General features: G+C 49.1%; 1 protein-coding gene across 1 annotated transcript in view; it reads right to left on the minus strand.

The window, feature by feature from the left end:
* Positions 1 to 1,561, minus strand: part of LOC119269003 (proline-rich receptor-like protein kinase PERK2) — an 11,172-nt gene extending 9,611 nt beyond the window's left edge. Inside the window, exon 1 of the mRNA XM_037550744.1 lies at positions 740 to 1,561. Coding sequence (XP_037406641.1) covers positions 740 to 1,508 — 769 coding nt within the window. The 5' untranslated portion in view covers positions 1,509 to 1,561. The remainder of the gene's footprint in view (positions 1 to 739) is intronic.
* Between the last annotated feature and the right edge of the window lie 10,119 nt (positions 1,562 to 11,680).

The raw sequence follows: 11,680 nt of genomic DNA on the forward strand, positions 1-11,680 counted from the left end.
CAACACACTAAGCTCTGCCGTTGCAAGCAGGGCTAAAAGACCGCGTTGTGCAAGGTCAATGCACAAGACCTGCTTTTATCCTACAGTGTTGGAAACGCGATTACCGAGCGGTAACCAATTTTGTCGCCCGGTAACCAAAATCTTGCGAGCAGCTCGCTCAGCAACCTCACCAGTTTGGTTGCCTACTTGCAAGGGCAAGGCCTGATGGCTCATTGTTATTGTGTGTAGTAGTAGTGATTTTCATGTTGTGCTGCCGCTGACTTAATCTTTTTTGGCGAATTGTGAAGGCAGAAGCATGTCTGGATTGTTATTCACGTTTGTACTTGTTCCACTCCAAATGTTCAATCTAATCTTGCGTAGGACTATATTTTCTTCAAGAACTATACAAAAGTGCGGCCGTTCGAGCGCGGATTTCTAGCTTTCGGGCTCCAGGGAGCCTAAAATTTTGAAAAATATATCAAAAATTGACTTTTAATGTTCCAAAAAATTATGAACAGATAAACATGTACATGAGTGTACATTGCATGTTTGTAAAAAAAATTCATGATGAAATACGTTTTGACGTGAGCAACACACACAAAAAACATGAAACTTTACAAACATGCGGTATATGGGGCTCGGATTGACTAAAGCTGCAGAACGGATCAACAATTTTTGCTGTTCCGTGCGAGGAAAGAGCTGGCTCAGCACCATCATTTTAATGAAAGTACTATTTAATATGTACAGTACGTGTACGCACCTGGGGTCCCCGGCGGCGGTACCCTATGGCGACGGCGCCGCTTGGAGACGAAGAAGAAGATCAGCGCGGCCGCGAGGCCGAGCAAGACCACCGCCCCGACGGCCACGCCCACGCCCAACGCGGTCCCGCTGCCTGACGAGGACTTGGCCGATGTCGACGGCGCTTCTGCTGACTGCGGCGGCGGAGGCGGATAAAACGTAAGAGCTGAGGGCGGAGGCGCTGTTGCAGCTGGGGCGTCGATCGGGAGCGGCGGCGAAGATGGTACGTCCTCAGGAGGCGGCGGCGTGGCGTCAGGCGGCGCTGGGGATGACGGCGGCGGCCTGCGAGGAGTTGGTGTTGGCGTGGGAGTTTGCCTTGGTGGAGGTGGGGACGGTGTTACTGGCGTCGGGTTTGGCGTCGGCGTGGGCCTTGGCGGAGATGGGGACGGTGTGACCGGCGCTGGGTTCGGCGTCGTCGGCGGCCTTGGTGAAGGTGGTGGCGGTGAAGGTGGTGGAGGAGAATTCACCGGAGGTAGCACTGGAGGATTCACGATGGTGGGAGGGTTCGCCTGGACCGGAGTAGGCGGAACTGCTACCGGAGAAGGCGGGATTGCTACGGGCGATGGAGTCACCGGAGTCGGGGTAGGCGGAACTGGAGTCACCGGAGTCGGGGTAGGCGGAACTGGGGTCACCGGAGTCGGAGTAGGCGGAACTGGGGTCACCGGAGTAGGAGTAGGCGGAACTGGAGTCACCGGCGGCAACCCGGCGTCGGGAGGAGGTGGGCTGGACATGGTCGCTGCGGCGTGGTGCAAGTGGCTAGCGTTGAACTATCTCCACGTCTACGACTTTCCGACTAATATACCGACTGATGGGCAAGAGAAGAGACAAGACTAACGCGAGGCGCCGGTGCAAGCACATCCGTCTATGAGCTGGATGCACTTAGCCATTAGGTGTTTTGCTTGCTGGGTTCAAGCGACAGCAACATATCATGTACGAATTCTTCACCTACGAAAACATACTATCATAGTACTAGGAACCAATTATGGCTACCTGTAAAAGAATGGGATCGTCTCTTTTCTCTTTGTATCCGGGGTTTGTTAGATAAGATTGACGGGGCCAAAGTCAATGAGCATGATCGATAATTTGTGCTGCCATTAGCGTAGTGCTAATCATGCCTGGTGTTCGGGTGGCGGGCAGACCAGGTCAGATGGGTACAGGCAGAGAAGAAGCGACCAGCAGCTGGCTTACCACCAACTTCGGTTGCCCCATGGCCTGACGGCTCATTGTCATTGCGTGTAGTGCCAGCGAATTAATAGGGCTGTACAAACCAAGTTGCGCTGCTGCTGCTGCTGCTGCTGCTGACAACTCCTACTTCTCCGAGGAGCAGTGGCGGCGGAAAATGTCTGAATTGTTGCCTTCAGGCGCGTGCCTGTTCCATTCCAAATTGCCATTAGAATGTTCCGTGAGAGGAAAGAGATGGTTCAGCACCATCATTTTAATACTGTATGACCTATGAATGATTTTTTTTTAGCAAAGAATGACTTTTTTAGGAACGACTGCCCCCTCCCCTCCCCTCCCCTCCCCTCCCCGCGCCGCTGGCCGCTCCGGCCGCGGCGGCCACCCAAAATCCGAGGCGCCTTTATTGCGCTCACCGCCCACCCGGGTCTCCGCGGAGGCCATGCCGCGCTGCTCCACCCCGGTGCGGGATCCAGCTTCGCCTGCGAGAAGCTTTGAATGGAGCTCTCCAGAAGAGGGGGAGATCCATTCCCCGACCAGCGGTCAGTCCCAGGTGCCGGCGACCCCGTCCCCCCCTTCGCCGCGCGGTCCGAGGAGCCCTCCCCGCTCCCCTCGCGGATCTGGCGCCTGCGACCCCGAGGCTGGCTTCGGACCGGAGGACGGGGAGGCGCCACCCCCGCCCGAGCGCCCCCGTCTCAAGTCCATTATGGTATGTGATTCCTCCTTGCCATTTCCGGCCAGCGACGATATTGAAGAGGGCTGGACGCTCCATCAATCCCGCAAAAACAGGAGGGCCAGTAGAGATCCGATGGGCTCCAGCCAGCTCCAGAGCCACCGATGCCGACGCTCCATCCCCAGCCGGCTCTCCTCAAAGGGCAGGGAGGCCTTCTTTAGTAGATTCAAAGGCCTCTGCTTCCGCTGCCTTAGTTCTGAACATCGTAGAATCGACTGCCGCGACCCACTACGCTGCATTATCTGCAAACTCCAAGGCCACTACGACCGTGACTGCCCTGAAAATCCCCGCAACAAGGCTGGGCGCAAGCAGGGCGTGCGTCCGTGCGCCCAGCACCGGCCGGTCCGCGAGCGCCTGATCTTCCCGCTGCCCCCGTGAAGGAAATATGCCCTAGAGGCAATAATAAAGTTATTATTTATTTCCTTATATCATGATAAAAGTTTATTATTCGTGTTAGAATTGTATTATCCGGAAACATAATACTTGTGTGAATACATAGACAAACTAAATGTCAATAGTGTGCCTCTACTTGATTAGCTCGTTAATCGAAGATGGTTATGTTTCCTAACCATAGACATGTGTTGTCATTTGATTAACGGGATCACATCATTAGGAGAATGATGTGATTGACATGACCCATTCCATTAGCTTAACACCCGATCGTTTAGTATGTTGCTATTTCTTTCTTCATGACTTATACATGTTCCTATGACTATGAGATTATGCAACTCCCGTTTGCTGGAGGAACACTTTGTGTTCTACCAAACATCACAACGTAACTAGGTGATTATAAAGGAGCTCTACAACTGTCTCCAAAGGTACATGTTGGGTTGGCGTATTTCGAGATTAGGATTTGTCACTCCGATTGTCGGAGAGGTATCTCTGGGCCCTCTCGGTAATGCACATCACATAAGCCTTGCAAGCATTGCAACTAATGAGTTAGTTGCGAGATGATGTATTATGAAACGAGTAAAGAGACTTGCCAGTAACGAGATTGAACTAGGTATTGAGATACCGACGATCGAATCTCGGGCAAGTAACATACCGATGACAAAGGGAACAAAGTATGTTGTTATGCGGTCTGACCGATAAAGATCTTCGTAGAATATGTGGGAGCCAATATGAGCATCCAGGTTTCGCTATTGGTTATTGACCGGAGACATGTCTCGGTCATGTCTACATTGTTCTCGAACCCGTAGGGTCCACACGCTTAACGTTACGATACAGTTTCATTATGAGTTTATATAGTTTGATGTACCGAAGTTTGTTCGGAGTTCCGGATGAGATCACGGACATGATGAGGAGTCTCGAAATGGTCGAGACATAAAGATTGATATATTGGACGGCTATATTCGGACACCGGAAGTGTTCCGGGTGATTTCGGAGAAAACCGGAGTGCCGGAGGGTTACCGAAACCCTCCCAGGAGAAGTAATGGGCCTTATGGGCCCTAGTGGAGAGAGAGAGGGGCGGCCAGGGTGGGCCGCGCGCCCCCTCCCCCTCTGGTCCGAATTAGACTAGGAGAGGGGGGGGGCGGCGCCCCCCTTTCCTTCTCCCTCTCCCCCTTCCTTTCCCCCTCCTAGTAGGAGTAGGAAAGAGGGGAGTCCTACTCCTACTAGGAGGAGGACTCCTCCTCCTTGGCGCGCCCAAGGGCCGGCCGGCCTCCCCCTTGCTCCTTTATATACGGGGGTAGGGGGGCACCTCTAGACACACAAGTTGATCCTCGTGATCGTTTTCTTAGCCGTGTGCGGTGGCCCCCTCCACCATACTCCTCGATAATATTATAGCGGTGCTTAGGCGAAGCCCTGCGACGGTAGAACATCAAGATCGTCACCACGTCGTCGTGCTGACGGAACTCTTCCCCGACACTTTACTGGATCGGAGTCCGGGGATCGTCATCGAGCTGAACGTGTGCTAAAACTCGGAGGTGCCGTAGTTTCGGTGCTTGATCGGTCGGGCCGTGAAGACGTACGACTACATCAACCGCGTTGTGCTAACGCTTCCGCTGTCGGTCTACAAGGGTACGTAGATCACACTCTCCCCTCTCGTTGCTATGCATCACCATGATCTTGCATGTGCGTAGGAAAATTTTGAAATTACTACGTTCCCCAACAGTGGCATCCGAGCCTAGGTTTTATGTGTTGATGTTATATGCACGAGTAGAACACAAGAGAGTTGTGGGCGATATAAGTCATACTGCTTACCAGCATGTCATACTTTGGTTCAGCGGTATTGTTGGACGAAGCGGCCCGGACCGACATTACGCGTACGCTTACGCGAGACCGGTTCTCCCGACGTGCTTTGCACAAAGGTGGCTTGCGGGTGACAGTTTCTCCAACTTTAGTTGAACCGAGTGTGGCTATGCCCGGTCCTTGTGAAGGTTAAAATAGCACCAACTTGACAAACTATCGTTGTGATTTTTTGATGCGTAGGTAAGATTGGTTCTTGCTTAAGCCCGTAGCAGCCACGTAAAACTTGCAACAAACAAAGTAGATGACGTCTAACTTGTTTTTGCAGGGCATGTTGTGATGTGATATGGTCAAGACATGATGCTAAATTTTATTGTATGAGATGATCATGTTTTGTAACCGAGTTATCGGTAACTGGCAGGAGCCATATGGTTGTCGCTTTATTGTATGCAATGCAATCGCCCTGTAATGCTTTACTTTATCACTAAGCGGTAGCGATAGTCGTAGAAGCATAAGATTGGCGAGACGACAACGATGCTACGATGGAGATCAAGGTGTTGCGCCGGTGACGATAGTGATCATGACGGTGCTTCGAAGATGGAGATCGCAAGCACAAGATGATGATGGCCATATCATATCACTTATATTGATTGCATGTGATGTTTATCTTTTATGCATCTTATCTTGCTTTGATTGACGGTAGCATTTTAAGATGATCTCTCACTAATTATCTAGAAGTGTTCTCCCTGAGTATGCACCGTTGCGAAAGTTCTTTGTGCTGAGACACCACGTGATGATCGGGTGTGATAGGCTCTACGTTCAAATACAACGGGTGCAAAACAGTTGCACAAGCGGAATACTCAGGTTATACTTGACGAGCCAAGCATATACAGGTATGGCCTCGGAACACGGAGACCGAAAGGTCGAGCGTGAATCATATAGTAGATATGATCAACATAGTGATGTTCACCAATGAAGCTACTCCATCTCACGTGATGATCGGACATGGTTTAGTTGATTTGGATCACGTGATCACTTAGAGGATTAGAGGGATGTCTATCTAAGTGGGAGTTCTTTAGTAATATGATTAATTGAACTTAAATTTATCATGAACTTAGTACCTGATAGTATCTTGCTTGTTTATGTTTGATTGTAGATAGATGGCCCGCGTTGTTGTTCCGTTGAATTTTAATGCGTTCCTTGAGAAAGCAAAGTTGAAAGATGATGGTAGCAATTACACGGACTGGGTCCGTAACTTGAGGATTATCCTCATTGCTGCACAGAAGAATTACGTCCTGGAAGCACCGCTGGGTGCCAGGCCTGCTGCTGGAGCAACACCAGATGTTATGAACGTCTGGCAGAGAAAAGCTGATGACTACTCAATAGTTCAGTGTGCCATGCTTTACGGCTTAGAATCGGGACTTCAACGACGTTTTGAACGTCATGGAGCATATGAGATGTTCCAGGAGTTGAAGTTAATATTTCAAGCAAATGCCCGGATTGAGAGATATGAAGTCTCCAATAAGTTCTATAGCTGCAAGATGGAGGAGAACAGTTCTGTTAGTGAGCATATACTCAAAATGTCTGGGTATAATAATCACTTGATTCAATTGGGAGTTAATCTTCCAGATGATTGCGTCATTGACAGAATTCTCCAATCACTTCCACCTAGCTACAAGAGCTTCGTGATGAATTATAATATGCAAGGGATGAATAAGACAATTCCCGAGCTCTTCACAATGCTGAAAGCTGCGGAGGTAGAAATCAAGAAGGAGCATCAAGTGCTGATGGTCAACAAGACCACTAGTTTCAAGAAAAAGGGCAAAGGGAAGAAGAAGGGGAACTTCAAAAAGAACAGCAATCAAGTTGCTGCTCAGGAGAAGAAACCCAAATTCTGGACCTAAGCCTGAAACTGAGTGCTTCTACTGCAAGCAGACTGGTCACTGGAAGCGGAACTGCCCCAAGTATTTGGCGGATAAGAAGGATGGCAAGGTGAACAAAGGTATATATGATATACATGTTATTGATGTGTACCTTACTAATGCTCGCAGTAGCACCTGGGTATTTGATATTGGTTCTGTTGCTAATATTTGCAACTCGAAACAGGGACTACGGATTAAGCGAAGATTGGCTAAGGACGAGGTGACGATGCGCGTGGGAAATGGTTCCAAAGTCGATGTGATCGCGGTCGGCACGCTACCTCTACATCTATCTTCGGGATTAGTATTAGACCTAAATAATTGTTATTTGGTGCCAGCGTTGAGCATGAACATTATATCTGGATCTTGTTTGATGCGAGACGGTTATTCATTTAAATCAGAGAATAATGGTTGTTCTATTTATATGAGTAATATCTTTTATGGTCATGCACCCTTGAAGAGTGGTCTATTCTTATTAAATCTCGATAGTAGTGACACACATATTCATAATGTTGAAGCCAAAAGATGCAGAGTTGATAATGATAGTGCAACTTATTTGTGGCACTGCCATTTAGGTCATATCGGTGTAAAGCGCATGAAGAAACTCCATACTGATGGACTTTTGGAACCACTTGATTATGAATCACTTGGTACTTGCGAACCGTGCCTTATGGGCAAGATGACCAAAACACCGTTCTCCGGTACTATGGAGAGAGCAACAGATTTGTTGGAAATCATACATACAGATGTATGTGGTCCGATGAATGTTGAGGCTCGTGGCGGATATCGTTATTTTCTCACCTTCACAGATGACTTAAGCATATATGGGTATATCTACTTAATGAAACATAAGTCTGAAACATTTGAAAAGTTCAAAGAATTTCAGAGTGAAGTTCAAAATCATCGTAACAAGAAAATAAAATTCCTACGATCTGATCGTGGAGGAGAATATTTGAGTTACGAGTTTGGTGTACATTTGAAACAATGCAGAATAGTTTCGCAACTCACGCCATCCGGAACACCACAGCGTAATGGTGTGTCCGAACGTCGTAATCGTACTTTACTAGATATGGTGCGATCTATGATGTCTCTTACTAATTTACCGCTATCATTTTGGGGTTATGCTTTAGAGACGGACGCATTCACACTAAATAGGGCACCATCGAAATCCGTTGAGACGACGCCTTATGAACTATGGTTTGGCAAGAAACCAAAGTTGTCGTTTCTTAAAGTTTGGGGCTGCGATGCTTATGTGAAAAAGCTTCAACCTGATAAGCTCGAACCAAAATCGGAGAAATGTGTATTCATAGGATATCCAAAGAAAACTATTGGATACACCTTCTATCACAGATCCGAAGGCAAGACTTTTGTTGCTAAATTCGGAAACTTTCTAGAGAAGGAGTTTCTCTCGAAAGGTGAGTGGGAGGAAAGTAGAACTTGATGAGGTAACTGTACCTGCTCCCTTATTGGAAAGTAGTACATCACAGAAACCGGTTTCTGTGACACCTACACCAATTAGTGAGGAAGCTAATGATGATGATCATGAAACTTCAGAACAAGATACTACTGAACCTCGTAGATCAACCAGAGTAAGATCCGCACCAGAGTGGTATGGTAATCCTGTTCTGGAAGCCATGCTACTAGATCATGATGAACCTATGAACTATGGAGAAGCGATGGTGAGCCCAGATTCCGCAAAATGGCTTGAAGCCATGAAATCTGAGATGGGATCCATGTATGAGAACAAAGTGTGGACTTTGGTTGACTTGCCCAAAGATCGGCAAGCAATTGAGAATAAACGGATCTTCAAGAAGAAGACTGACGCTAACGGTAATGTTACTGTCTACAAAGCTCGACTTGTCGCAAAAGGTTTTCGACAAGTTCAAGGGATTGACTACGATGAGACCTTCTCACCCGTAGCGATGCTTAAGTCTGTCCGAATCATGTTAGCAATTGCCGCATTTTATGATTATGAAATTTGGCAGAGGGATGTCAAAACTGCATTCCTAAATGGATTTCTGGAAGAAGAGTTGTATATGATGCAGCCAGAAGGTTTTGTCGATCCAAAGGGAGCTAACAAAGTGTGCAAGCTCCAGCGATCCATTTATGGACTGGTGCAAGCCTCTCGGAGTTGGAATAAACGCTTTGATAATGTGATCAAAGCATTTGGATTTGTACAAACTTTTGGAGAAGCCTGTATTTACAAGAAAGTGAGTGGGAGCTCTGTAGCATTTCTGATATTATATGTAGATGACATATTACTAATAGGAAATGATATAGAATTTCTGGATAGCATAAAGGGATACTTGAATAAGAGTTTTTCAATGAAAGACCTCGGTGAAGCTGCTTACATATTGGGCACTAAGATCTATAGAGATAGATCAAGACGCTTAATTGGACTTTCACAAAGCACATACCTTGACAAAGTTTTGAAGAAGTTCAAAATGGATCAAGCAAAGAAAGGATTCTTGCCTGTGTTACAAGGTGTGAAATTGAGTAAGACTCAATGCCCGACCACTTCAGAAGATAGAGAGAAAATGAAAGATGTTCCCTATGCTTCAGCCATAGGCTCTATCTGTTGGAAATATGCCCTAGAGGCAATAATAAAAGGATTATTATTGTATTTCCTTGTTCATGATAATTGTCTTTTATTCATGCTATAATTGTGTTATCCGGAAATCGTAATACATGTGTGAATACATAGACACCAAAATGTCCCTAGTAAGCCTCTAGTTGACTAGCTAGTTGATCAACAGATAGTCATGGTTTCCTGACTATGGACATTGAATGTCATTGATAACGAGATCACATCATTAGGAGAATGATGTGATGGACAAGACCCAATCCTAAACATAGCACAAGATCGTATAGTTCGTTTGCTAGAGTTTTTCCAATGTCAAGTATCTTTTCCTTAGACCATGAGATCGTGTAACTCCCAGATACCGTAGGAGTGCTTTGGGTGTACGAAACGTCACAACGTAACTGGGTGACTATAAAGGTATACTACGGGTATCTCCGAAAGTGTCTGTTGGGTTGACACGGATTAAGACTGGGATTTGTCACTCCGTATGACGGAGAGGTATCTCTGGGCCCACTCGGTAATGCATCATCATAATGAGCTCAAAGTGACTAGGTGTCTGGTCACGGGATCATGCATTACGGTACGAGTAAAGTGACTTGCCGGTAACGAGATTGAACGAGGTATTGGGATACCGACGATCGAATCTCGGGCAAGTAACGTACCGATTGACAAAGGGAATTGTATACGGGGTTGCTTGAATCCTCGACATCGTGGTTCATCCGATGAGATCATCGAGGAGCATGTGGGAGCCAACATGGGTATCCAGATCCCGTTGTTGGTTATTGACCGGAGAGTCGTCTCGGTCATGTCTACATGTCTCCCAAACCCGTAGGGTCTACACACTTAAGGTTCGGTGACGCTAGGGTTGTAGAGATATGAATATGCAGTAACCCGAAAGTTGTTCAGAGTCCCGGATGAGATCCCGGACGTCACGAGGAGTTCTGGAATGGTCCGGAGGTGTAGAATTATATATAGGAAGTGCAGTTTCGGCCATCGGGAGAATTTCGAGGTCACCGATATTGTACCGGGACCACCATCGAGCTGAACGTGAGTCCGGGGATCGTCATCGAGCTGAACGTGTGCTAAAACTCGGAGGTGTCGTAGTTTTGGTGCTTGATCGGTCGGGCCGTGAAGACGTACGACTACATCAACCGCGTTGTCATAACGCTTCCGCTGTCGGTCTACGAGGGTACGTAGACTACAATCTCCCCTCTCGTTGCTATGCATCACCATGATCTTGCGTGTGCGTAGGAATTTTTTTGAAATTACTACGTTTCCCAACACCTCGACCCTGCGGCCGGCCTGTCCGGTCGACGAGCGCCTCGCCATGGAGCCTGCACCCCTCATCGACCACAACCGCCGCCCCCGCAACAGCCACAAGGTCATCGCGTCCTCGCCAGCCATCAAGCACCAGACGTTCCTGCTCCTCCAGCATGTCGTGGTCGTCACGACAGTGGGCACCACGGCGCATGCCGCCAGTCCACTGTCCATCGGCCGCGCGCTCGAGACGGAGTTCAAGATCCCACCGCACCTTCTGCACGTCACCAACCACGACCCCGAGGACTTCTTCGTCTTCTTCACCATGCCGGCGCACAAGGATCTCGCTGTGCGGCAGGGCTTGCTGTCGGTGGATGGCGTGCCCTTCCTGCTTGAGCCCTGGCGAGAGGACGCGCATGTTGTCCGCCTCAAGTGGATGCTGCATGTGCGTGTGGTCATCGAGAAGCTCCCCATGAACCTCTGGACGCTCGAGGGGGCGGGGGAAGCCATTGGTGACAAGGTGATCGTCGATCGCTTGGACAGCCGGACGCACGAGCGCGTCGACACCAAGCTCTTCGCATGTTGGGTCTGGTGCTGGGACACTGCCCATATCCCCACCAGACGCACCATTTGGAAGCATGCCAGGGGGCGGGCCGCGTCGACGAGATGCTGGGCCACTCCCCTCCGAGCCGCGCAGTGGCTCCTCCGCCTGAGCTGCTGCAGTTCGACTTGCTCCTTCATCTGGACCGTGTCGAGGACTGGACACCGCTCTCGCCGCGATCCTCGCGCTCCCCGCAGAGTGGCATCCCCTCGGAAGACGACAAGCCCGACGAGCGCCCCTACCCCCGCACCGAGCCGGGCGTGTGGACTGTGCAGGTGGAGGACGGCAGGACGGCGATGGCGCCTGCGCCTACCATGCGCCCGCAGCCCCGCGTGGCCTCCACGGGCTGCCGGGGCATGCCCTCGGGCGGTGGGGGGCGCGACCGCGACCGCGACGGCGACGACCAAAGATACCAGCGACGCACCTGGAAGGACACCCTCCTCGGCCTG

This window comes from Triticum dicoccoides, chromosome 3A (assembly GCF_002162155.2).
Source record: "Triticum dicoccoides isolate Atlit2015 ecotype Zavitan chromosome 3A, WEW_v2.0, whole genome shotgun sequence".
Taxonomy (NCBI): Eukaryota; Viridiplantae; Streptophyta; class Magnoliopsida; order Poales; family Poaceae; genus Triticum; species Triticum dicoccoides.